This window comes from Pezoporus occidentalis, unplaced genomic scaffold, assembly GCF_034315485.1.
Source record: "Pezoporus occidentalis ecotype Australia unplaced genomic scaffold, CSIRO_AGI_Poc_V1 ctg280, whole genome shotgun sequence".
Classification (NCBI taxonomy): Eukaryota; Metazoa; Chordata; class Aves; order Psittaciformes; family Psittacidae; genus Pezoporus; species Pezoporus occidentalis.
This window is the reverse complement of record NW_026914719.1, coordinates 420889-447988: the sequence shown is the minus strand read 5'-3', so window position 1 is coordinate 447988 and position 27100 is coordinate 420889. Positions and strand designations below refer to the sequence as shown.

Below are 27100 nucleotides of genomic sequence, written 5' to 3'. Positions count from 1 at the left end.
CTTCAACACAAGAGAGGAATAGACACTGCGTGAGCACCAGCCCCTCAGAGCAAGAGGTTTGCAAGTACCATGAGTGCAGTAAATCTGAAAAATAGGTTTTATTTTTTAAACCAGTGGTATCACGACATATTCTCTGTCATAACCAATTACAGCAAAGTTCATGGATAGAACCCAAAGAGCAGATCTCTTCTTGCAAGTGCGTCCTGTTCAGGCTGCACTGCAGGCAAGGGAGTGCATCCCACATGGTCTGCCTCCAAGGACAAGCTCCGGATGGAACATTCCCACTCACACACAGACACACACACACACACACACACACAATGTCTAGATTGGGTTTTAAAATCTTTAGCAATATCTGCACAAAACCACACTGTAGCATCTACACATAAAATGGCAGATTAAAAATAATCTTGCTGTAGGTTTAGAGTGTATCTACATTTTCATTTGGATTCCTGGACTGCTGGTCCAGCAGAAAAGGGAGGGGTTTGTATCTTGATTTTGTCGGGCTGAGGAGAGTTTTATCCCAGAGCATGACGTAACTGCTCTCTTCACCTCACCTCACACCTTAATAAAGTGTTTGACCTGAAGAGATAACTGGAAAGAGGCCTATGAAGAATCAATTGTCCCATCCCTTTGTGCAGCCTCTCCAAACAGGGTAAAAAACACTACTGACGATTCCTCTCCATCCCATAGGTAACAAGGGTACAAAATACTGCAAAAGCCTTTCTCCTCACATACACAACTACACTGTCCACACATAAATGTCTAAAACCATCTCCTTGAAGTCCTAAAACTGGGCTCCTGAGCTCCCCAGGTGCAGTTCCAGCACACACACATGCTGGGAAACCTCCTTCCTGCAGGTCTCTACCTCTGGGTGTTTCACTCATGCGGAGTCCTATAAAATTCAAAGTATCTGAACTACGTTTGCATTCAAACAAACTCCCTTTTTTGTGTTTCCTCAGGCAGAGATCAACCTGCTCAAAAACAGCCAAGCAGCTCTTACCCAAGAGGGTAAAAAAACCCCACAACCTTTAGTAAATGTTAGGTTTTTATATATAAATATTTATATTTATAGATATAGACAGCAAAAGGGAGATTGTGGATTTATGCATGCTTATTTCTTTGCTTTGGATTCCAATACTTCTAAAAACATCTTGTCAGGAAATAACTTAAGTTGTGGCACAAGATGCCATAGCTGGTTCTTAGAATATTTTACATTTGATCTCACAAGAAACCCTTCATCCCAACCTCTCCTCCTCTGAAACCAAAAGGTCAGAACAAACTAAAAGGTGCATGCGTCTATGCCATATGTTTTCTCCTTTCCTCCTCAGAGCCTCCAGCATGGCAGGTATTTCACAATGAGCTGCAACACATGAGGAAGGATGCTGTGATTTCATGGCACTGGCTGAGGTACTCGGTGTTCACTGATGGTTTAACTGCCCCACTGCCATCCCCGAGAAGTAATGAGAAAAATCAAGCAGCTCTACATGCACAGACAGCTACGACATGCAAAACCACCCCAGCTTGTAAGGACAAAATACACCAATGTGTGGCTAGCAAGAATCTTCTCCAGCCTCTGTCTCCTGGGGATTAATGCTGGGAAGCCTCAGAATGAGAGGAGGGCAAGAGGGAAAGATACAGGAACACTCAATCCAGGGGTAGAGGCTGCTGCCTTGGAAAGTTATTTCCAGGTAACACAGAGTTCATGCCTGACTATCTGGGAGCCTTTCCCCCCCAAAATCCAGCAGGTCAGATTTCAGCTCTAGACTTCATTTCCCCTCTCTCCCCATTCATTTAAGGCACAAACATATTTACAGGTTCAAACAAAACCTTTTCATGATCCATGAATTGGACATGAGAAGGCCTGTACACTCTACTGTACCAGGAAGACCTGGACATAAATCAGCCATCTGGCATTGAGCAAGGACATCCCTCAACACCACCTGCAGTCCTGAAGGAAACAGAGGACTCTCTAAGCCTATAAACCAACTTCCACTCTTTTGAGGTTATTCAGTTGTAGAAGAATTGATAAATGGCAATGATTGTAACCAAACTTAACATCACCTTCCCCACCTCGCCCCAGCAGTGCAAACTGTTTGTGCACTGTTACTCTGGCAGGACTAATGCGCGGGCACAACAGGTTCTTCAGAGGCTTGCTCCAGGCTGGACACAGAATACAAGAGAGCATGCAGCATGTTTACATAGACTCAGCTTCTTCCCTCCCCCCTCCCACCCCTCCAGTTCAACACACACAAAACCCCTCCACCAAGGAGAATATTGTGACGAGGCACTTGAATGATAGCTGGAGAGTCCCTACGAAAAGGCCTTCCCCTCACAGTGAAGTGGGATGAGCAGAAGAGAGCAGTTTCTCAGGACTCCATCTCCTCTTGGTCAAGTGGTGGTGGCACAAAGCTGATGACTTCATCGTAAGTCAGGCCTGGTGGGAAAAGCACGACAGGACCTTAACAGGCAGTACTGAAGACATCCCTTGTGCAAGAAAACCTGCAACAATCTTAGAGGGTCCAACACTATTTTAAGCAAAGAACGTGGTTCAATTAAGAAAGAGAATGGTTCCTCCATTCTCAGGCACTACCATGCACAATAAAAGATACTTCCAGAGCATCAAGGAGGTGTCAGGAAGTTTGAATATATGGAAGACATGAACAACTATGTCACCTACATGCTTGTATGCTTACAGTAGTAATTAGCTACCAGGGACCATGCTCCTTTCAAGCACAGCATGTAACAGCTTCGCTCATAACAGGACACCTGTGGTCTTAGCTGTTTCTTTTGTGCCTCAACTCCCACAGCTCACCAGAGAATCTGGCTCCCCTCCTGCCCCCCAACTCACTTTTCCATTCCTCAATCTCAAGTTCTCTGCTTTCAAAGGACTGGTCATAGGGGTCTGCCACTGGTTCATCATCCGGGTCATGATACTGAGCAAAGTAGGCATGAGCCAGTGCTTCTGCTGCGGTAATTCGTTTGTCCGTATCCAGAACCAGCATCTTCTCTAGCAAGTCCACAGCTGGGAAAGCACCACAACAGGAAAGAAAGGATTACACAGTGAGCTCTACAACACTGCTCCCTGAAGTATATGGTTGTCAGAGGAATTATTTTTTGAGGAATCTGTAGTTTCTGAGGACCCACTCACCATCCACAATCTCCTCCTCCTATACCTGCAGCCCACACATACTTTGTAAACTCTGGAAATGGGGCATAGTCCTGTTCTGAACTACTTCTGAAGTCAAAACTGCACTTAAGGAAGTCAGTGTGTCCCAAGACCCTCTATAGCTGCAGTCTCCAAAAGAGCATAGCATCTGAGAAGCTCCTTACCTAGTGGATTGGCGCCAATAAACACGTTTTCAAAGTTCATTTTTGGCATGTAAGACAAAGACTGAATGTAGTTTCTTGCCTGTGGAAATAAATGCTCTGTTGAAGCATAATACAATCCAGCCACCAAGACAAAGTACATCTCAATCATCCTGAAGCACTGATTATGGTCGGTCTCCTTGTTCTGCTTTCTCCTTACTTAGTCTGGTACTTACTAGCCCATCAGCAACTTCCCAACTAAAGGCCACTCAAGACAGCAGAGGAAGAGCTGACAAGACTCAGGGTTCATGCAAGACTCGAAAGCAAAGAGGTGCTGCTCAGAGTCCCAGTGAGGCTGTGTGCAGCACAGTGTCAGCTGGGAAGCTGCACAATATGGCACACGACACAAAACCCACTCGCATCCAAGGCTCTCCCCAGTCTCTGAAGTGTATGTCTGAGTATGTACAGTCTTCATTTAGTACACAAGTCTTGCCGAAGAGCAGGTAGGGAATTGCCCACCCCATGCCACATGCGAGCACATCACTTCCAGAAGCAGCCCTGGCCCTGCAAACCCCCGTTGTCTGCTCAGATCTCACCTCGTGGCTGGGCATCCTGTTAATGAGATATGCAGGGGGTGTCCCCGTCAGACGCATGATCTGCTGAAGCTGGTTAATATCTTAAGTGCCTAGTCAAGGGCTTTGTTAAAAACAGTGCAAAAACCATTTTAAACACCAAACAGCTACATACAAAGCATCTCTTCTGCAAACCAAAACGCAAAAGCCATCAGCAATCATCAGGGCCCACTGATTTCTTCATAGACTCATGAAAAGTTTAGTAGTTGCACCAGGGAACACTTAAACCAACAAGGAATTACTGATCAGTTGGTAACAGTGTCAGAACATGAAGTACTTCTGCCCACCAGCAATAGCTTTAATTACAACATGGCTGCCTTGACATTTCCCAGGAGTTTTAAGCCACCACAGTAGATGCTTCCTTTGGCTAAAGCTGCTTGTCAGAGATTTCTCTGGGCTGCTGCATTTACATCCAGCCTCAGGAAAATGAACAAGAATTAAAACAGAAACAACAACTGTACCCCCTGCACTGGTTACCAGCTTTTTTTCTTGCTGTTCAGAAAGTACTTAAGTTCCTTAGGGTGCAAAGTGGCATTGGCTCACAACCGACACCTCCTTCTAAACAGCTCTGAATGCACTTTAAGATGTGGGTGAGGTAACAGAAGGCAATAAATGCAAAATTAGCAAACCATTAGCATTGCATAAGACAGAGTTAGCTGATGGCAGTGAAGAGGAAGAGTAAGTAATGCAACAGGAAAACACAACTGGTTAATGACACACTAAAGCCCTCAATAGTTTTGCTGTCTCCATACAATGGAGAGAAATAGTAGTAACAGTACCACAGAATCAGAGAAGCCCACGTTGGAAGGAACCTCAAGGAGGTCCAACCTTTCTAGTTAAAGCATGACCTAGACTAGACATTACTGCATTTATTTTTAAGCAGACTCTTGATTTGGACCTGGCTAATAGCAATTATTCTTTTTATTGTGCACCGTTAAATAAAAAGACCGACTTCAACCTTATGTATGCGAGTTAATCTTGTGCTTGACCTAGTGAACATTTAAGCTTATCTCTCTAATCCCCAGCACTTCACATACCAGACTACCCTCAGGTCAGTTCACAGGGCAACCAGCTCCAGCCCCTCCAAGGGCAGAATAACCCAAGGCTCATTCTATTGGTCTGATACACAGCAAGTTACCAACAGATTCCAACTTGCACATATCTGCCTTTATCAACTGCAATTCAAGGCTAACCTCACATCTTGCATTTACTGTCATTGTTAGGTGAAAAAGAACAAAAGGTGCTGTACAAAATAAGCTCATCATCACCATCCACCATGCTGATCCTCCGTTATATATCAGGAACAGCAGACTGACTCACTCCAGTACACTGGTAGTTACCTCTACACAAGCTCATTGCGCACTGTGCACTCGCTTGTTAATCCGTATTGTTATGGCATGAATTATGGATTAGAGCAGCTCTTGCTCTAACTTTTATGCACTTCACCTTCAGAAACAGGTAAAATTAAATGTCATTTAATAGTGTCTCTGCTCAAGTTTCAGATTGCAAGAGTCAATACAGAAATGGCTGAAAATAGAGGTCCCCATTTAAAAAGGGAACTGCAGAAAGCTTTTCACTACTACCCTGCCAGAAGGGCCCCACACACAGCAATACTCTTTAAATACACAGCACAATAAGATATATTCTCAGTAGACTGTGTGCCATGGAACTAGCTACCACGTAAAAGCACTTAAAAGGCATTTTGGCTTCTAGGCTACAAAACCAAAGACTGTGGCAGCAGTATTTCAGACTTAATCATACTACAGAAGGGACTGTGTGTTCAGAGGATAACACATCTGCCCCTGTTAAGAAAGAGCCCTGGGTAGGCTATCAGGAGAAACAGTAATTGAGATGACCCTCAAGCTCTCAGCTGTGAAAAATACTTCCCCAGCAGCACCTGAGCATATAATATATCACAAAGTATACACCCACAAACTGAAAGAAACATCATGAGGCAGTAAAATGAGACTACAGAAGGAGGAAATCATACCACAGACAGGGGTAAGAGGAATAAAGATCAGACACACACAGCAGAAGAACTCAAAGCCATCGAAGAGCAAAGAATGACAAAGGAATTAAGAAAAAATAGAAAACAAACCCCAACACATACTACAGATAAGACTACAGGAGGGCAACGCACAAACTGGGGACTTCCGAAAGGGCAGATATTACAATCAAAGTGTAAACTCACAGACTCTGAGGAGATTTTCTTCAAAAGCTCAGGCCCTGGGGTTCCAACGAGTCTCAAAATGAGCTTCAACTGATCAATATCTAATGATGGACCATAAAGGAAAATGCTGGGACAAATCAAAATGAAAAGCGTAATGTTATCAGCCTGTTGAAAGTTAGTTCCTGCCAAGGCCTCAACTGAGAAGCTGTTTTAAGCAAACTGCATTCATTGAATACCCCCTTATAACACAGCTCAGTCTGTACCCAGACAGATGGAACAACTTGTCTACAAGCGAACCACATGCATTGGATCAGCCACTGCATCCTTCACTACCACAGAGCAGGAGCCAGAGCTGCTGCTCCACTGGCAAAGGACCAATTCACATGCCCACTGTGCCCGCTCAGGCCTCACACAACAGTACAAGCAGTCAATAGGATTAGGCTGTGTTAGTGACAGATGAAGTGAAGCAGGCGACTCACAAGGGTAAGAACTGGTATTAACAAGAGTCAAGGCCTTCTGTGAATGCCTTCCAAAGTAACTCAGCCACTTCTAAAACTTAGAAAGTAAGAAAACAACTGGAGCCTGCTCGTGACCTGCAGCGTTGCTCCGTCAGAAGATGGGGCTCACATTTAAAGTCTCTCCGCAGAAAGCCCTCAGGACATCGCACTGCAGAGGCAAAGAATGTGTTACCCACATACACATCCAAGCTACCCTCTCTGACAAGACCTAAGTGCCAAAACGTACACTTAAGGGAAAAATCCACTAAAGACACTGCTGTATTTCTAAACCTCACAGTAAGGAGACAAAGGTGTCTTTGATAAACCATTAGAAGAATAATCTCCCTTCCTCTCTGAATTGTTCTCCATGCTGCCCTTCAAAACCTACTAGTGATTTCAGACTATGTCTGTAATGTTTACATTTGCCCTTAAAATCGTATCAAACCAGTCACATATTTTCCTTTCCACAGAAGTAGTCTATTCACTAATCTATTCACTAGACTGGCCTACTCACCAGACAATGTTTCTTCCAAGATCAATCCCTTCCTCATGTTTTAACACACAGTTACAATTCCTGGTTAGAGTATGTTGAGTACTGCAAGAACTTCAAAACCCGTCTTCTGTTTCTTAAGCTAGCCTCAGTTCCTGCAATACTGGCAAACTCTATAAGAAAGGAATCACAAAGACTTTGCTAAAACCTTTACCTTTTCATGTAAACTCTGGTCTAAAGCTGATCTAAAGCTTTACACATGACATGAATTAAAAGCCCTGGAAATAGTACTTTGTCAGAACAGCCGAACTAACTTCTCAAGTTGCCTGGCCAGCTCCCACCTACTTAAGGCACTCGAAACCTAAGAGTAAATCCAATGCATCTAGTTGGATTTAGCTTAGCTGCTGAATTGCCAACTCTTAATTGTCAATGTTTAAAATGAAATCGGTATATCCAGTGTTGAGTTAGCAGAGGGTGCTATCCCAACCCCAGTTAGGATAGCATCTAAGCCAGCTGTTCTTCAGGGCCATTTCAAACAGCCCTTAACACAGAATCATAGATTCTTTCAATCATTCTTGTGCAAGAAACCCTTGTGCAAATTTCAAGCTGCTGCTGCTGTGCTTCAGAAGTCACATGCCATACCTATATTTAAATGCTTTTAAAACCATGTGCACCAGGTGCGCCAACAATATTGCTGACACCTCTTTTCCCAGGAAAAGTGCTACTGGAAGATCTTTGTGCAATATGCTTCAGTGGCTTCTCAGATAAGCAAGAGAAAACACAGAACATGAATTCTCTTGTATGGAGGTTTCATCCTCCTTGCACACTGTGAAAAAGTTCCATAACTAATGAAGCAAGTCTCATGTGCTGCAGGCACAGCAAAAGCCAACCCCTGCTTCTCAGGCTCCTTCTATAACCTGCTGAACTGCAGCATTCATCAACTACATGCCTTACCACATCCCAGAGTCACAGAACCAACTAGGCTGGAAAAGACCTCTAAGATCATCAGAGAAATGAGCCATAAACAATTAAAAGACAGGAAAAAGACTTAGTAAATACAAAGCAAAAGAAAATACAAGCCAGAAACAAACATGTGCATGGAGAAGAAAAGCCCAGCATGCAAACCCCAAGTGCCATCAGCAAGGCACCCCCAGTGAGGCTCAGTGATTCCAAATTTCAGAGAAGAACCTGCCATCACCAGCAAGCACTGCAGGGCTTTGAGAGCTTACCCAGGCAAAGCTATGTTCTGTTTTAGCTGCCACCACAAGCAGGAGCAAGATGTATCAGAAGAACATGTAATGTCAGATTGGTTAGTTATCAGGGAAGTTTCACACTACTGAAAAAAACAGTCACAAAAATGCTTTTCAGAGTTTAAAGGGAATACCATCAATTTAAAACATACAGAAAATTGGCTAAACTAGTACAAAACATTCAAGATACTAGTCGTATTTTATAATTTTATGCAAGTCAACTTTCCTACTTATTTCTATGAATCGACAACAGTTGTAAAAACATCCAGAATATACATGGTTAACAAAAACTGATCCTGACACCAGTATGATAATATCCCCAAAAAGCCTCTAGCCAGGCCTCACATGAAAAGCTTGAAGGAGTCTGATTTTCATTACCTCCACTTTTTTGTGTCTGCCTTGTCTTTCTCACAATCTTGTTGGCCTTCTCCACCTCCTGGCAGAGATCTGACCCATATTAGAAATCCAGCTTTCACCCAAGTATTTCCACCCCTAGATCACAACAGAACGATTCAAATAGTTTACATTCAGTCTGAAGTCCTGCAGAGCTGAGCCACATTAATCAAAGGATTTTTTCTAAGTATATCTACAACTGTTTCTTTAGTCAGTGACAGCCATAGTCAGAATCTCTACAGATTAGGTCCTTCATAACTTCAAACTAAATTCAGCGTTAAGTTTATCAGTGGCACAACCATCACAGAAGAGCACCATCTCAGAATACAACTTGATTACTTACCAGATTAACTTTACAGCCTGCCTGTACAATATATGCATCTCCAGGCCATATAAAGAACTATCCGACACCCTGGAAATAACATTACGCCATTTCTGCTAAATCCTTGGTGAAAGAGCCCAATGTTTCAACCAAGAGAATCATCTGAACAGGAGAATGACTCGGGGGTATTGGTTGATGAGAAACAACATGAGCTGGCTTCAGTATGCGCTTGCAGCCCAGAAAGCAACCGTATCCTGGGTTGCATCAAGAGAAGCGTGACCAGCAGGTCGAAGGAGGTGATCCTGCCCCTCTACTCTGCTCTCGTGAGACCTCACCTGGAGTATTGTGTGCAGTTCTGGTGTCCTCAACATAAGAAGCACATGGAGCTGTTGAAGCAAGTCCAGAGGAGGGATACAAGGATGATAAGAGGCCTGGAGCACCTCCCATATGAAGAAAGGTTGAGAAAGTTGGGGCTGTTCAGCCTGGAGAAGGGAAGCTGTGTGGAGACCTCACAGCAGGCTTCCAGTATCTGAGTAGGGCCTACAGGGATGCTGGAGACAGATTCTTCACTAGGGACTGTAACAACAGGACAAGGGGGAATGGGTTTAAACTTAAACATGGGAAGTTTAGGTTAGATATAAGGAAGAAGGTTTTTACTGTGAGAGTGGTGAGGCATTGGAACAGGTTGCCCAAGGATGTTATGAATCTTCATCCCTGGCAGTGTTCAAGGACAGGTTTAGACAGTCTTGGGTGACATCGTCTGTGTGGTGTCCCTGCCCCTGGCAGGGGGGCTGGAACTAGATGATCTTAAGGTCCTTCCTAACCCTAATTGTTCTATGATTCTATGACCATCATCCTGAGAAAGCTCCACCTACTCTGTCACTATATATGTCATTTTGGAATGTGAGGTTATATAGTGAGAAAATTAATGTCTTAACAAAAATCAAGAAGAATGTCAAATTTTCTGCTGTCAAACAGGAGCCGTTTCCAGCTTCCTGAACACACAGAATATAAACTCCCACTGCCTCCAACTGCAAAGTGAATTCCCTAGAACTGCAGTGGATTTGGATGTACTGTATCCTCAGCTACTAGAGGCATAGAATCAGAGTGGTCTAGGTTGGATGGGACCTTAAAGCTCCTCCAGCTCCAACCCCTGCCACAGAGCAGCTTGCTCCAAGCCCCCGTGTCCAACCTGGCCTTGAACACTGCCAGGGATGGGGCAGCCACAGCTTCTCTGGGCACCCTGTGCCAGCGCCTCAGCACCCTCACAGGGAAGAACTTCTGCCTAAGAGCTCATCTCAGTCTCCCCTCTGGCAGGTTAAAGCCATTCCCCTTGGCCTGTCCCTACATCCCTTGCCCAAAGCTCCTCTCCAGGTTTCTTGCAGCCCCTTTAGGCACTGGAACTGCTCTAAGGTCATCCCTTAAGGAGTCTTCTCCAGGTTTAACAAGCCCAGCTCTTTCAGGCTGGCTCCAAAGCAGAGCTGCTCAAGCCCTCGGAGCATCTTTATGTATGACTAATGGTAAAATAGACCCTGAATTAAGCATATTAACTGCAAAGTCAGGCAGCAATTGCACAGTGACACTGCAGGAGTAGCACAGGCCTCAGCAAATCTGTGAGTACAAAGAAACTGTTAAGAGCTCAGAAGCACCCAACAGGATCTACATCGGGAAAATCCCTAAAACTTTCTCCCAAAATCATGCATGTATAAAGACTTCAAAAAGCCTTCTGAGGGAGAAGCTACAACCATTTGTAATGTTACTTCTACTTGCTGTCTTTAGATATGAAGAAAACTGGAGCGTAAACTGACAGCCTGGGACCTTTCTAGATCCTTGGCTAAGAGTTACATGCACAAACAAAACTCATAACCACCAACCCTGCTCCCCTTAGAGTCCTAACCTCATGATAAATGGCACATATGTTACGTGAAGTCTGGAACTTGCACACAAAGACTGTAAGAACTATAGTACTACAAAATTTTATCTATGATGGGAAAGGATCAAGCCTTACTTTTCTTAAAATCTAACCTACTCAGAGCAGAAAAAGCATTTAATTCAAAAGTTTTATTACCATCTGTAAAAGAAATGGAGCATTTCAGGTAAAGAATCGCAAGTATCTGCTGGGAGACATAAATTAGTAAAGTATCTTAATATGCCAAAGCAAAAAATGTAGATCCTAACAGTAAACTTTAGTCTGCATTGTGGATATTATTTGTTATAATTTGGAGAGAGATTATGAAATGGAGATAGGCAGAAGAGAAGAAAAAAGATCAAGCTAAAGCACAATGAAAAGGGAGGTGAAACATGTCAAAACTGGAAAGAAAACCTCTCCCCCCATGAAAGAGTTTTGGAACTGAAACGCTTTCCGCAAGTAAGCAAGTAAACAGGAGGCCAGCACTTCCAACACTAGTTTGTTGGGCTTTTTGTCCACCAAATGCTAATATATTTCAATTAACAAATATAAATAGTAATTAATAAGTTAAAATAAACAACATGTGGTTGAAAGAATAAGCATTGCTAAAAGGTGGGCAGTGTTATTTTCTCTGGCAAACAAAGTCCAATTTCTTGGCAAAGAAAAACCTTGCTGGCAGTTAAGTTATCCCAACATGTGCCTGAAGGAACAGAAGCTGGAAGGTAACAGCTCGATTCAGGTCTTAGCTCTAATTTCATGGGGGAAAGTCTGACCAACTCTCCTAAAGTGCTCTCTCAAATCTGCTCAAGTGTCCTGCCCAGCCCACTTCAGTGCAGCAACAAAACGCTTTTGAAATGATGTTGTTAGAGGCTGATCTTTCATGTTGATATAAAGGTACAGTGAAAGAAGGCTCACAATCTGGTAACACTCAAGAATGGAAGTGGAACCTAAATGTTTCAGAGCAATATGGCATGAGTTATTTGGCACTAAAGCATCTGCAAAGGGGCTGCATTCACAACATTCCACCACGACACAGAGAAAGGCCAGAAGGTATGCTTCACATTCGCTAGGAACCTGAAGTGTGACAGGATTCTTAGCAGCCAGCCTACTCTATGCAGTTATTTTCTACAAAGTCAAAGAGCAACGAATTTAAATGAACTTAAAGAAAGGTACCTCCCAGAAACAAACATGCGGGTAGTTCTGGTATGCTAACAGACAATAAAGAGGAATAGAATTGCCTTCTTGCAGTGATTGTTTTGTGTGCAGCAAAATCACAAAGTCACCTCATCAGACTGTGAGTAAAAGAAGCCATTAATTTAAGAAGAGGATAAACCCACCCCACAAGCAAACCCAGAACTCTTACTGTGAAGCTCACTAAAGTGAAGATTCCAACAAATATATTTCTTTTAAAGGATACGGTCTGTTCCAGGGAACAACGTTCTTCCAGTCAACAGTTCAGCCATAATGCATCCCACTGACCAAATATCAACTGAACAAAATAAAACACAGAACAATGTAATGCAGAAGAGAACAGTCTCAATAGAATCACCCTGTCCAAAAAGTATGAACAGTTTTATCCTTAAATGAGCTTATGACATTGAAAGGACCTGAGATACAGTGCAAGGTAACTGACTCTGCTCAGTAACTGCATCATCTCAGATGTGTCCAGATAACAGAAGTCAAGATCAGGCAGATTTTGCTTCCAGAGTATAACATGTGTTGAACACCAAAGAGCTGGGCAGGAAACTACACAACCAGAGAGGAAGGAACCCATTCAGGACAACCCTGAGGAATGAATTCACATATGGCCCAAGGGAAATTCTACCCAAACCACCACCAGCTATTAAGCTACAGACGCAAGACAAGTCCACATACATGCAAGGGGAAAAGAGAAAAGCATCGAAAACAGTGGAGTATGAAAAGCACATTATTTTCTCTCCTGCACAAGAACTATTCTCAGCCTTTGCTTTTCCTCTCAGTGCCTGATCTAGAAGCATTGCACAGAAGCACAGTGTGCTGCTGAGAAGATACTGGAAACTGTGAGGAAGATATAATTGTGAAGGAGCTGCTGAGAAAAAAAAAGAGAGGAAAGGAAGGGAGATTTATACTTTATAGCATTTCTTCACACCTTAACTCGAGATACTTTTCAGCATATTTCCAGTAGATTCCTAGAAACACACCTTCTCCTCATCCAGATACATTTCATTCACTTTAAAAACCACCATGCTAAGACAGTATTTTGCTAATTATGATTTTGAAGGTTTGAGTTTAAAGAAGTTTTATGAATGCTATCACAGTGATTCTGAACTTACTAAGGTTCAGTAGACTGTAGTTCCAATACTCATTCCATGCCTTCCTTCTTTTAATTACCCTCACTGAAACGTAATTCCCGTGACTCCCAACTTAGGTGATGAAACGTAAAGCAGCACATGTTAAGGGTAACTTCTTTTATTCCACAATTCAGGAACTGAAAAGCCTTGTGTTAATTAACTGTGTTACCTGTCTGGTTGTAATGCATCCAGTTCAGCATGATCTCGGGGGCCCTGTACCACCGGGTAGCCACGTACCCAGTCATCTCATCATCCGTGTGTCGGGCCAAGCCAAAATCCAGGATCTACAGAATGGAAGAGACATCCACCAACTGCTGCAGTGAACAACTCAAACTAGGTAGAGCAATTAGCTAGGCAGTTATTGGATTGGGTGGAGGAGAGGTGGTGCAGCTGCAAAAGCAGATGATGAAGCACATTTCACAAGCTGTTAAAAGACACCAGAACAGCGTAAGACTCAACACACTGAATTTTGTATGGATACCATGTCTCTAAACCAACTAAACTCAAACCAAATTGTTAACTCTCATTGAAAACACAGAAACGGATACAGGAAAACATCCTTACAGCTGGGAAGGACATTAGTATTTTGGGCCGCAAAAATATTTCTGCAGGAATTATTTTGTCCCTTTAGTTTCAAACAACATCCACGTGGCATTCACTCAAATCCCAGTCAATCCAACCAGAGCTTGTGATCACACTACCTTTAGCTCACAGTCTTCATTTACAGCCAGGTTACTAGGTTTTAAATCCTAAAAAATGAAACATCGGCATTAACAGTGGTATATATGTTGTTTCACAAGTCTAAAGTAATTAAAATGCAAATGCAGAGCGAATATAGATTCTAACTGGTCATAAATATCAACTCTCCATACTCGGGAAATTATCCCAAAGCCTGTGTCACATCTAAGTGAAAACACATAAAAGATTATTGCAACACTAGTGCTGCAGATGTGTATTTAAATAGAGAAGCTATTTCACAAAGATACAAGCCAAACATCTGCAGGAACAGAAACTAAGGATCTTGACAACCACCTCCCACATTTAACCTTTTGACTGGTTAACCCAAATAATTCCTGGAAAATTTCTTTTTTTCTATAGGTGCTGCATTGTAAGATTCTGTGCTACAATTTTAAAGCCCTTGGTTCAGTACAGGATATATACTCACCCTGTGTATTATGTCAGCTGAATGGATGTACTGTAAAGCAAGATGACAAGTTTTATGTAACAGTCCAAGCAGCCTCCTTCATGTTTCTTCACTAGACAATTATTGTCCTACCCCATCCCTCCCAACCCAAACTCCACAGCTTGTCTGCAGGAAGAACCGGGCATTGTCTCACCCTGCCTCTCCTCAGGATCACCCAGGGCAATGCCATCCTGGGGGGGAACACCACAACTAAACAAAACTGAAGAAATGGAAGATTCACAGTCAGAGCAGATGAGAGGGCAGCTCAGTTCATCATCTTTCAGACTCTGCCTAGAGGTATGTGCAAAAATATTTTCTTAAATGATAACTAACTTTACTGTCAGAGCTCCAAAGAGGTATGAGTGAAAGAGTAGTAAAAGGTTATCCCGTGATATGTTAGGAAAGTTACAGAACTCCTGCTATGTATTGATATGAATCTCTGAAAAAATGACACTCATCATGAACATCCACCTCCCACTGACGAGCTTCCGACATTCAGGAAGGACAGGGACAAGTACCTTCAGTCCCCGAAGAATCTGGTATATGAGGAACTGCACATGGTCATCAGTGAGTTTTTGGCATTTCACAATGTTGTTCAGATCTGCTCCCATCAGGTGCGTCACCAAGTACCTAGGAATAAAAGAAACAGGCTATGAAGCAATCCCTTCTCCTGGATTAGGATAAGAACTCCCTATGAAGGGCCAGCAGCAGGGCTGACTGTTCCAAAGCATGTTGCTGAATGAAACATGGCTCATGACACTAAATACAGTCATGAACTCTATGTATCAGGAGGCTGATTCCTACAGCACTGGTCAATAAAACACAAGTGAGCAAGTCTGTTGGGTCCAGTAGTTTAGGATGTTCCAGGATCTTTTGTGTTGGAATTCAGAACTGCTCAAGAATGGTGGCAGATGAATTAAGGTGGCAAATACGTGTGTAATCATCTGGGACCTGATGAAATCCATCTGCGGGTCCTGAAGGAGCTGGCAAATGAAGTTGCTAAGCCACTGTCCATTATCTGAGAAATCATGGCAGGCAGGTGAAGCTCCCAATGACTGGAAAAAGGGTAATATAACCCCTATTTTCAAGAAGGGGAAAATGGATGACCCATGGAATTACAGACCAGTCAATCTCACCTCTGCACCTGGCAAAATCTTGGAGCAGGTTCTCCTGGAAGGCATGCTAAGGCACATGAAAATCAACAAGGTGCTTGGTGACAGCCAGCAGGGCTTCACTAAGGGGAGATCCTGCCTGACCAATTTGGTGGCCTTCTATGGGGCTACGAAACTGATGGACGGGGTAGAGCACTTGACATCATCTACCTGGCCTTGTGCAAAGCGTTCGACACTGTCCCACACAACATCCTTGTCTCTAAATTGGAGAGACATCAATTTGATGGATGGACCACGCGGTGGATAAAGAACTGGCTGGATGGCCGCACACAAAGAGTTGTGGTCAATGGCTCAATGTCCAGCTGGAGACCAGTAACGAGTGGGGTCCCTCAGGGATCAGTGTTGGGACCACTCTTGTTCAACATCTTTGTCGCTGCCATGGACAGTGGGATTGAGTGTGCCCCCAGCAAGTTTGCCGATGACACCAAGCTGTGTGGTTCGGTTGATACCCTGGAGGGAAGGAATGCCATCCAGAGGGACCTCGACACGCTTGTGAGGTGGGCTGATGCCAACATCATGGAGTTTAACCACGCCAAGTGCAAGGTCCTACACCTGGGTTGGAGCAATCCCAGGTAGAGCTACAGGTTGGGCAGAGAAGAGATTCAGAGCAGCCCTGCGGAGAAGGACTTGAGGGTGTTGGCTGATGAGAAAATGAACATGAGCCAGCTTCAGTGTGCGTTTGCAGCCCAGAAAGCAACCGTATCCTGGGCTGCATCAAAAGGAGCGTGACCAGCAGGTTGAAGGAGGTGATCCTGCCCCTCTACTCTGCTCTTGTGAGACCTCACCTGGAGCATTGTGTGCAGTTCTGGTGTCCTCAACATAAAAAGGACATGGAACTGTTGGAACAAGTCCACAGAAGGGCCACGAGGATGATCAGGGGGCTGGAGCACCTCCCGCATGAAGACAGGCTGAGAAAGTTGGGGCTGTTCAGCCTGGAGAAGAGAAGGCTGCCTGAAGACCTCATAGCAGCCTTCCAGTATCTGAAGGGGGACTATAAGGATGTTGGGGAGGGACTCTTCATTAGGGACTGTAGTGATAGTACAATGAGTAACGGGTTAAAACAAACAGGGGAAGTTTAGATTGCATGTAAGGAGCAAGTTCTTTACTGTGAGGGTGGTGAGGCACTGGAATGGGTTGCCCAAGGAAGTTGTGAATGCTCCATCCCTGGCGATGTTCAAGGAAAGACTGGACAAAGCCTTGGGTGCCATGGTTTAGTGTGAGGTGTCCCTGCCCATGGCAGGGGGGTTAGAACTGGATGATCTTAAGGTCCTTTCCAACCCTAACTATTCTATGATTCTATCTGGGAAAAGCAAGGAAGACACAAAAAATGTTTTGTTGCAGTTTTAAGAGAAGTTACCTACACATCATTGAATTCTTCTAGAGACTTGGCAGGGGTGAACACATCCAACAAGCCAATCACCTAGAAAGAAAACAGTACAGTGAAAAAGCTGGGAAATACATTCATAGTATAATATGATACAGTTACCAAGATCCTTTGTGGAACAGAAGCCACTCATTCCAGTAGCCGTTTCATTTCCAACTACATGAATTATTCAGATATAAACACATTAGTATTTATACAAGATCAGAAGCAAATGTTCAATTCTTGCATAAAAGAATAGTTCAGGTTAAAAATATACAGCTGTCTTTTCACACCAACCACCCAATTAGAGCATCAAATGGGAGCTGTAACTAAAGGCAGGTGTAAACAGTGGTTGAGATTAACTTACTCCAAAAAGCATCTAAAGTTTTGTTCAGGAAATAAATGGATGAGAAAACAACAAAAAATAAACCACCAGACAAAACTGCCTACTTCCTGCTCAGTTCTTAGTTACACTGTTGACTCCATGCTAAAATCAGAATTAGGAGAGTATTACGAGAGCATCCATCAGGGACTGCAGTGATAGGACAAGGGGTGATGGGTTCAAAACAGGGGATGTTCAGGTTAGATATTAGGCACAAGTTCTTCCCTGTGAGGGTGCTGAGGCACTGGCACAGGGTGCCCAGAGAAGCTGTGGCTGCCCCATCCCTGGCAGTGTTCAAGGCCAGGTTGGACACAGGGGCTTGGAGCAAGCTGCTCTAGCGGAAGGTGTCCCTGCCTGTGGCAGGGGGTAGGAACTGGATGATCTTAAGCTCCTTTCTAACCCAAACAAGTCTGGGATTCTATGATTTGTTTCACTTGTCCCAAAGTAACGGGTAGAAAAATTCAAGGATCCATAACACAAGCAATGAATAATAACAACTACAATGGAAAAGTCAGGAAAACAGCCATGCAACGAGCACACAATTTTCACACACAGCTGACAGTTGTGACAGTGTCACTTGTATTTTCTGCCAAAAGAGCAGAAAGACCTTTCAATATGTACCTAACCTGCTGTATCAGAGAGGAAAAGGATATGCTTGTGTTACTCGGTGGGAAAGAACTCTACCTTATTATCCCATAATTGTCTTCTAGATCAAGCATTAGAAAAAAAAATGTCCATTTGGTTGATAAACTTTATTCTTATTTTTCACTGAAATGTGCTTTTAAACCTTATTTTCCTCATCCTAATAGCAAATATTATTCTATGAATATATGAGCTGAAGAGACGGGTTCTCTTCATCTACCCCTAAAAACCCACTGAACCTTCCAGATTTGCTCCTGCCATCTGTACCACGCAAAACCAAGCAGTTTACTTCCAAATTGAGACTATTCAAGACACCAGCAGTGATGATCCTGCCTGAACCAGCTCTGAACATCTCTGCATCTGCAGGATTTTTAAACCACAAGCTAGATAAACTTCCCAGAGACAGATGACAGTACGATGAACTGATAATAAATATTTCCATATACAAACAACTTCCTTTTATCACTCACTCCTAAAGCTACATAGGCTTTTAGCAGCACTAATCCAAAAATATTAACGTATGTCAGACACAGAACTTCTGTAGCACCAGTCACAATATCATTTTCATTGCTTAATCTTATTATCTTAGAAAAAATGGATTCATATGCTGCTTGGTTGGTGGTGTTTCTTTTTTTTTTTTGTATAGACACAGATATTAAAAGCTTTCATCAGCTATGAGAAAATGTCCAGAAGAATTCCAGGAGGTGGATATTAAGCAGGATCAAATGCTACCTCTGCTGTTGAGGCATGGGTATCACACAGAGGTGCTGAGGAAGAACTGTTGACAATAGTGGGAATACGCATTAAAACTTCCAATTATATCAGTCACACTAAAAATGTCAAGAAGATTTAGGGGTAATGAGCTGCTGACTGCAGTGCTCTGAAGCCACAACATACAGCCACCACTGCCACAAGAGATCTGAACAGACCATTCAAGGAGAACCTGCCAATGAAATCAGGCTCATTTGGCTTTCTGTGCTAGATAAAGGTCCTGGGCTTGCTCAGCTTACTTCCAAAACAGTATTTCCCTTCTGCTAAGCTGGAGTTTGCTCAGACAAAAGAAATCAAGAACCTTCCTTTCCTTTTGAATCCTGACAGCTCTACAGAGGGCAGGCTATGAAACTATTTGCTCCAAACAGCATGCAAAATAAATGTGACGGTATGTTAACGGCTCAAACACACAGCACTGGTCAAACAACTTTTTTCTACACCAAACTAGGGTTACACCAAAACACAGTTTAATATAACACTAGTCACATCCTATTTGTTTTCCCTATTGATGATTTAAGTGGCTGGCTCGTATGAAAAGCCATCCAATTCTCACCCCTTTTACCTATAGAAATAGTGATCATCTGCTCCACATCCTCCTGACAGAGGCAAGCCAAACCAAATATCACTTGTGTCCCAAAACCTAAAGACAGCATGTACCTGCGAAGCAGCAATTTCCAGATCATTCTAGGAAATACTAGTTTGGTTATGTATTTAAGATACTGGTTATGTATTTATTGGGTTTGGGTTTTTCTTTTTATCTACGTGCTTTTCCACAGCTATCCCTGGACCACTAAAAGCCTTGTATTTAGCATTAGGAGAAAAGCACAGAATCATAGAACGGTTTGGGTAGGAAAGGACCTTAAAGATCATCAAGTTCTGACCCTCCCTTTTAATGGGTAGGGACGCCTCACACTAGACCAATATCCAAACATCCAATCCCAATGGATGCTCTCTGGACAGTCCAACTTCAGGCCACTTTTTCATACTTCACTTTTACTCCTTCAACTTACATTTTCATGTTTCATGTGCTTAAGCAGCCGCAGCTCTCGGTAGGTCCTCTTGGCATGGATGATAGACTGAAATGGTCGGGACAGCTTCTTTACAGCCACACGCAACCCCGTTTTTGTGTCAAAGGCAGAGCTATGACAAAGTGAAATCAAATTAGCAAAATCATTTTTTAATAAACACCTTCAAATCCACATTTGACAACTCCAGACAGCAGCTACCTGGGACACTAAACCACAGTCAACAGCATTTCTTCATCCCTGCAATGAAACTAACTTCTAGAGATCCTGGTCCACAATCCATGCCCCCACCCCAAACCCCCACATACTGACACAACTGTTGGTTTCTACAGCAAATGTATAGAAGATGAGTCTTGTTCACACAGTAAAGGGAAATATTGTTAAATATTAACTGTATTCCTGAACACATTTTCATAGACCACACTTCTTCACAAAATGCTGTGCTCAAAATACTTTTATGATTTAAAGTCCGTATAAAAATCCAAGGTCTGTGCCTAATAAAAATCAACCGTGATGGTTAATCACATTTGAAGCTGAAGTCACATTTCTTCGGTAAATCACATGTAAAATTCAAGTCCTGTTACCAAAAACATGTATACAAACAAATCATATTAAGCTGTACATGACCAAAGCTTGTCCCTTTAGCAGAAACTTTGCATATATAAATAATATTTCTTATTAGAATCCACAAAGACTAACTCCATACGATCTGGCAATTTTACATGTATATATACTTGGTATTTTGTAATGTAAAACCACCTTTTGAAGTAAGTCCTTATACAACTTCTTTATAATATTAAGAAGCAGAAGCCTAATATGTTTGAAACAAAAATCTCACACATTAAGAATTATGTTAAATTTCTGATACATTGCATAAAATCTTCCTGAGCACAGGGCTTATATTTGAGGAACTAAAGAACTGTAAAGCTATTTAGCTCTGAACCAAATTACTCCTCTTTCGTCTCTTCTTTGATGTTCTTACCTAAAACAGCTCTGGTTTATCAAAAAGGAAGGGGAAGGAGAAGGAGAAAGAGAGGATGTGAAATCCAGGTCATACAATACAAGGTAACAAACAAGAGGAAAGCATGGACTGGAGAAAGTCAGAGAAGGACAATACTTGTTTATTTTCCTGCTGCAGTTTGATTTAGGGCAAACTCCCAACTCCATTTCAAAGTGAGCATGCACTAGCTCTTGATAAGCACAGAACCACAGAATCAACTAGATTGGAAAATCCCTCTAAGATAAATGTGCGTAGCAGCTCAGCTAACAGAAGGTTCAAACCCAATCACCCCAGAACAAACTCACAAATGTATATTCCTTCTCCCCCCTTCCCCCCTCCCCATGTAGTTGTCATCTATTGTTAAAGCAACTAACTGGAATTAACTTGCAAAGACACTCCTTATCTCAGAGCTGCTCAGTTTCCATGAACTTGCTAGATGAGGTTTATCAGAAATAGAAAACAAAATAAGAAGTTTGTTTCTACCAACAGCAATCTTCCCCTGCCAGATCTTGCAAGAGTGGGAAAACCCACTGGGCAGTCAGGAGGAAAAGCATCTCCTCCTCTCTCTGTACAGGGGCACATTCACACACCGAGTGGGAAGAGCCATGGCCATACAGCTACACAGTAGATCACAGGATCACCAAGGATATGCCCATTACTGACTGCCCCAGATCATGCCCATTACTGACCATTTCCACTCACCAGATCCCCTCATTCGGCTTGGATGAACAAAAGCAGATATTAAGGATTCACTTTTTAACATTGTTTTCAAACCAGCAAGTTCTCACACCTCACTAGAATATTGGTATTCAGGTTTTTTTGAAGTAAACCATTTTGCAATATATAAACATCCCTAATTCAGGCTGTAATTGTATTACAGTATTTTAATGATAATCAAGATGGTTTCTAGGATTTAGAGCAAAAATAAGGTTACTCATCATAATTTAACACATTGTTGGGAATTAATCAGGTATCTTTAGCAGTTTTCAAATGTTTTGAGTACAAAGGCAGCATACACCAGTATCCCTTTCATCTTGAAAAGAAGGGGATCCCCTTCATATTAACCATCTTCATGGCTACACAGTCAGATCCCTCTCTCATTTTCCACCAGGTTGTCTTTAAAACAGAATTGAGAGCCACCAACATCAGCTATTTCAGACTCCAAAGGAAATTCAATTTCATCTTTTTAATGACGTTTTGGGGGCCATATCAAGTCATCATTCCCCTGTAGATGTACAACTTCCAACAAGAGATGCAATCGGCAGTACTGAGAAACCATTTAACCAACATAAAACCATTTAATCAACATAATGCACAAGCCCAGGAAAGAAAATTTTCTATTACTGCACATTCACAACCTAAAGCTGCTCTTGAAGTCAGAAGAACTCTATGTTCAGTCATATTTGAGGCCTAAAGACTATTTCCCTGCAGATAAAGGCATGCTGAATAATTTTCTGCCGATACACATAACTGCCTTATGGTTTTCACGCGTAGAACACACACTACAGAAGAGCTGTCAGGCTGGAGAAGGGTTTAAAGAACATTAAGCTGACTTTCATCACAGACTTAAAACAGCTGCATTACACTGATGGTGTTTCAGCTAAAAAAAAGCCCAGATAGGAAACAAAATGCATGAGCCACAGTTTTAAATCCTTTTTAAAACAAGATCAGCAGGAATTCTGCATTTATCATTTTTTTTAACTTATTGCATGGTATTGTGCTATGGCCCACAAACTGCATCCACCTCACCCTAAGCAAGCTAGAAGTATCATTCTGAGCTAACTTGAACTGAATCCAGAACAGAAGAGCTAGAAGAAAACAGCTATTTTAGAGAATATATCCACTGGTTCAACATCTAACTTCTAAATGTTACTTCTGTAACATTTGAAGTTCTCTGGGGAATTAAAGTACACACAAAATTAAAGAAAGCAATTTATTTAAACATTTGATAATCAGAATGTTAATTTTTTGTGCAGACTTTTACCAAATAGCATGCTGCTTACCATCAGCACCTATGCCAATACCCAAGGCAACTGAACCTTTCTGGTGGTACCTTTGGAATTTACTTATGCACCTCTAGTTACAGGCAGAAAAAACCCACTTGGCAGTTTATCATGAACACCTGCTGCTGCAGAGTTCAGTCTACATGTGCATGTCAGTCGCTTCCCTCACAAAACACTATAAAAAGTCGTAAGTCTCATTCTCCTCTACTTTGTTGGCTGCTGCTTCTCAGAAAGTTGCAATAAAAATCTCTGTAGGACAGATGTGCTCACAGTGATGTCATTTCTTGCCTTCACTTTCAGAGCTCCTCACCTGTGGAATTCCCCCCTCCTGTGTTCTGCTAATCCGACCTGCAAGGCTGCTTCATCCTACTCACTTTTATATCCTCTTCATATCACTCCTCACCTATCTACCACACCTTACTGGAGCAGCCGGCACCTGTACCTCTGAGTGCATACATACTCTGGAGGCACCTGAACACTTTTGATAAGGGATTAGTAAACTTAAAGTGCATTAGTAAAAAGAAACAAAAAGTCCATGGAGGCACAACAAAGGTGAATTTAGGGTGGTTACTTCATTTAATTTTCATTTTGAGGAACAGCTGAGGGAACTGGGATAGTTTAGTCTGGAGAAGTCTCAGGGGGGACCCTACTGCTCTCTACAGGAGACTGACTGCCTGACAGGAGATTGTAGTCAGGTAGGGGCTGGTTTCCTCTCAAAGTAAAAAGTGACAGGACGAGAGGAATCAGCCTAAAGCTGTGCCAAAGGAGGTTTAGACTGGAGATTAGGAACAATTCCTTCCCCAAAGGGTGCTCAGGCATTGGAACAGGCTGCCCAGGGGAGGGCTGGAGTCACTGGCCCCGCAAGTGTTCACATACCATGTAGCCGAGGCCTTCAGTGCCATGGGTTAGTGGTAGCCTTGGCAGTGCTGGGGAACAGCTGGACTGGATGAGCTTAAACATCTTTCCCAGCCTGGTTGATTCTGTGATTCCTCTGGAGCCTAATGTTTCGAAATTTCTTAAACCAATAATGTTTCTATGTTAGTTTAAAAACAGGGAAATTATCTCAGTATCTTTGTAATCTCCAGGATATCCAGTCGGTGTTGGTACAACTGTGGGCCAAATGGGAGGAAGTCACAGGTTTTGGAAGGGCCACAAAACTCGACAGTCTACAAACAAGCATTCTCTACACCCCTCTCCTCATGTGGAGTATTACAAGACTGATATGTCAGGAGCCCACATGTCTTTTAGCGTAGACCTGGTTACAAAAATCTTCTTCATGCAAGATATGTTATATGAATATACAAAATTGTTGCAAGAATAAATGAAATAGCATTTCACACAACAGATGTCACAGCGACTGCTACGTGACTTAGTAATGATCAATCTGAGGACACATATCGGTATTTCTTGAAGGTTTGGAACTGAATCCCTACTTGCATCTCCACGTACTTCCAGTTTTTTTAAAAAACAGGTACTGAAACCCCCCCAAGTTGGCCATTTGAATGTCATTTTTCTGATACTACACATAATACTTCAGAAAACACTGGGGTATGTGCTCTAAGCACGGTGCTCCATGCCCATTTTCCTTTAGAAAGTGCTTCTCTCCAGCCACTGACTGCAAAATAAAGTCGGGTTCTTGTGTTGGGGTGTTCCGAGTCACACTCACACTAGACACTTGAAGCAGCGTATAGCATACAGCTCCATAGTCTAAATTATTATCTGCTAGTTTAATTATTTTTTATTAATTCCCCCCTTCTACAAATTCATTTATAAATGCCTCATCTTGACAACTAAATGAAACCCAGAACATTTTATTTGCTCTAATATAATGATACAGTAGGCATACATGGAAGTATATTTAAACATTCAGTTTAAGGGTAGTTAAAACCCTGCAATTTACTATTCAAACACAGAGGGACAACCTCAAAGTCACAAATGAAACCAGGTAACTTATTACTGAAGAGAAAAATCTCCAAAGGGACAGAGAGCAGGACAAGTCGCTGCAGGAATATCCTAAATACATCATCATTTGCAGCTTAATAAGATATACATATATATGCAAGGGGGTTTATTTAATTCTGACACCCTTTCCACATCACCAGTCTTTCTGGACTATATCTTTTCTGAAACATACTTTTAGAACATACAGAAAACCATTAACACAGAATGTAAAGAGACTCGTGCCACATGACTGGAATCGCTTCCAACACCGAACTGTTTCATCTGCTGTGAACACAGTTGCACAATCTTTGAAAATTTTGACATAGCAAAACAGGAAATTCATGATGCAAAGCCTCCAGTTATTGGTTGTGAAAACAAACTTTGTAAGTATCAGAGGCACAATGGAGACTGGGAAAAGGAGGGGAGGGAATAGAAGAGGAATGAGCTAGAAGGTGTAGGGGCAACCTTCAAAATACAGTGGACAAGGCAAGGCACAAATTGAGCTCCCATTACATTTGGGGGGGTGGTGTCATTCTGCGGCACTAACGGGGTATTTATCAGCTGTGGCAGAGAGGCCCAAATGTTATTTCCACCAGACTAAACCCCTCTATGTAAAAAACCTCAGAACTACAGTGGATAGTCCTGCAACTTGACTTGACCAGCCTTTGTCATGAAATACAAGCATTTGCATACTTGAGGCATAGCAGCTTTAAGAAATGCCTGTTACTTAAGCTGAACTTAACCTACCGCTATAAAATTGCTGGTAAGAACAGCTGAGAACATGTTTTTTTTTTAAAACTGCAGCACATGCAAAACAGCTCCTTTTACTTTACTAGCAGACTGCAGCATGCATCCCTCCTTAGCATGGAACATGATATTCATAATACGAATTTGCATGTTATGCCAAGAAATATGCATGCCTGCTCAAATCTAGCAGCAATCATGATGCACACAGATTTGAAAATTGAGATCACACCTAGAGAGAGCCAAAGAATAAAAACCAGAATGTTCATGTGGAAAACATTTCCTATTTATACTGTGAACACGTTTGTACTACGTGACTGCTGAAGTCCAGACATCAAACTGATTCAAATACAACCCTGTCTTTAAGATTAAACGATGCATGCAATCCACTTAATTTATGTTTAATGATCCAACATACTTCAGCAGAGAAACTACATATTAAGTCAGTGCTGTATTTCGCATATGTAACCAGTCAGATGCTCTGCCCCTTAAACATTAAAAACGAAACTCTTATCTTCAAGCTCTCTGTATCTCTGCAGCTCTCACACAAGGACTTTACTCTCCCAGGCAGTGCATACTGCAGTAATTCTGTCATTCTATAGCAATAAAACGAGTTTTCCTCTGTTGATCTACATTGCAAGAAAACGTCGATACTGGTAAACAAGGCAGGGGTGCAAAAACAGCTCTCTTAGCCTTCCTTCTACTTTCCCTGCCCATCAACAGATTAAAAATACAATTGTCTCAAATATATTCTTCAGGTCCAGAAAGGCACAGGGACAAGAGCTGCCAGGCCCTCAGCTCTGCAGAGGGACTTGCCAGTCTCCATCCCTCTCCACCCCCCACCTACGAACTGCAAGGAAGCTCGGTGAAATATGTCCATATGAGATCATTGGGGGGGAAGGGTTGGAACACGATTATCTTCCCCTGCAAAAATGTTTTAGTGCCACCTGCCATGTGGTGCAATCCCCGCCGCATTCCAAAGACCAAGACTGCGGCTTCCCGGCAGCACCGCTCCCAGATCGGGAGGAGCAGCGCTTCTTGCTGGTAAAAACCTTGCGGACTAATAGGAGACCGCGGAGGCCGAGGGAGCCCCCGCCGCATACACACACACACCCCCACCACCCCCAGTCCCCCTCCCGGCACTCACCACACGGAACCGTAGGCCCCGGAGCCGACGGGGGAAAGGTTCTGGTAGCGCTCGGGCACCTCCCACACCGTCTTGTTCAGCTCCTGCCGGTAAAACTTGGGCCGCTCCTGAGACATCTCTGCTCCGAAGCCCGCCCCGCCCGGCCCGGCGGGAGGGGAAGGCTCTGCCCGCGGCTGCAGCAGCACCACCAGCACCACCACCCCCCCACCGCTGCCGTGCCGCCACCTCCCCCAGCAGCAGCACCAACTTCTTCCTTCTTTCCTCTTCTCCTCTCCCCACCTCGCTCCTCCAGCGGGCGGGGGCGGCCCCGCACCAGCACCGCCCGCCCCGCCGCCGTCGCCGCCGCCGTCCCCTCACGCCCGCTCGCGCGCGCGCGCGCACCCCCTCGCCTGGCGCGGCCGCTTGCGCCGCCCGCGAAACGTTCT

General features: G+C 43.1%; 1 protein-coding gene across 2 annotated transcripts; it reads right to left on the bottom strand.

Moving 5' to 3' along the window:
* Nucleotides 1-83: 83 nt before the first annotated feature.
* MAPK14 (mitogen-activated protein kinase 14) lies at nucleotides 84-26885 on the bottom strand. 2 transcript variants are annotated; one of them, XM_062625609.1, is made up of 12 exons: nucleotides 26676-26885; nucleotides 19826-19955; nucleotides 17019-17077; nucleotides 15004-15115; nucleotides 14468-14497; nucleotides 14004-14051; nucleotides 13472-13586; nucleotides 12390-12461; nucleotides 6133-6212; nucleotides 3334-3412; nucleotides 2852-3025; nucleotides 84-2437 (listed from the first exon to the last, which is right to left on the bottom strand). In XM_062625609.1, the coding sequence occupies exons 1-12, from the start codon at nucleotides 26789-26791 to the stop codon at nucleotides 2370-2372; spliced, it is 1083 nt and encodes a 360-aa protein (XP_062481593.1). In that variant the 5' UTR covers nucleotides 26792-26885; the 3' UTR covers nucleotides 84-2369. The 2 variants fall into 2 exon arrangements, with proteins under 2 accessions (XP_062481593.1, XP_062481594.1); XM_062625610.1 differs by lacking the exon at nucleotides 6133-6212 and adding an exon at nucleotides 3906-3985.
* Nucleotides 26886-27100: the final 215 nt, after the last annotated feature.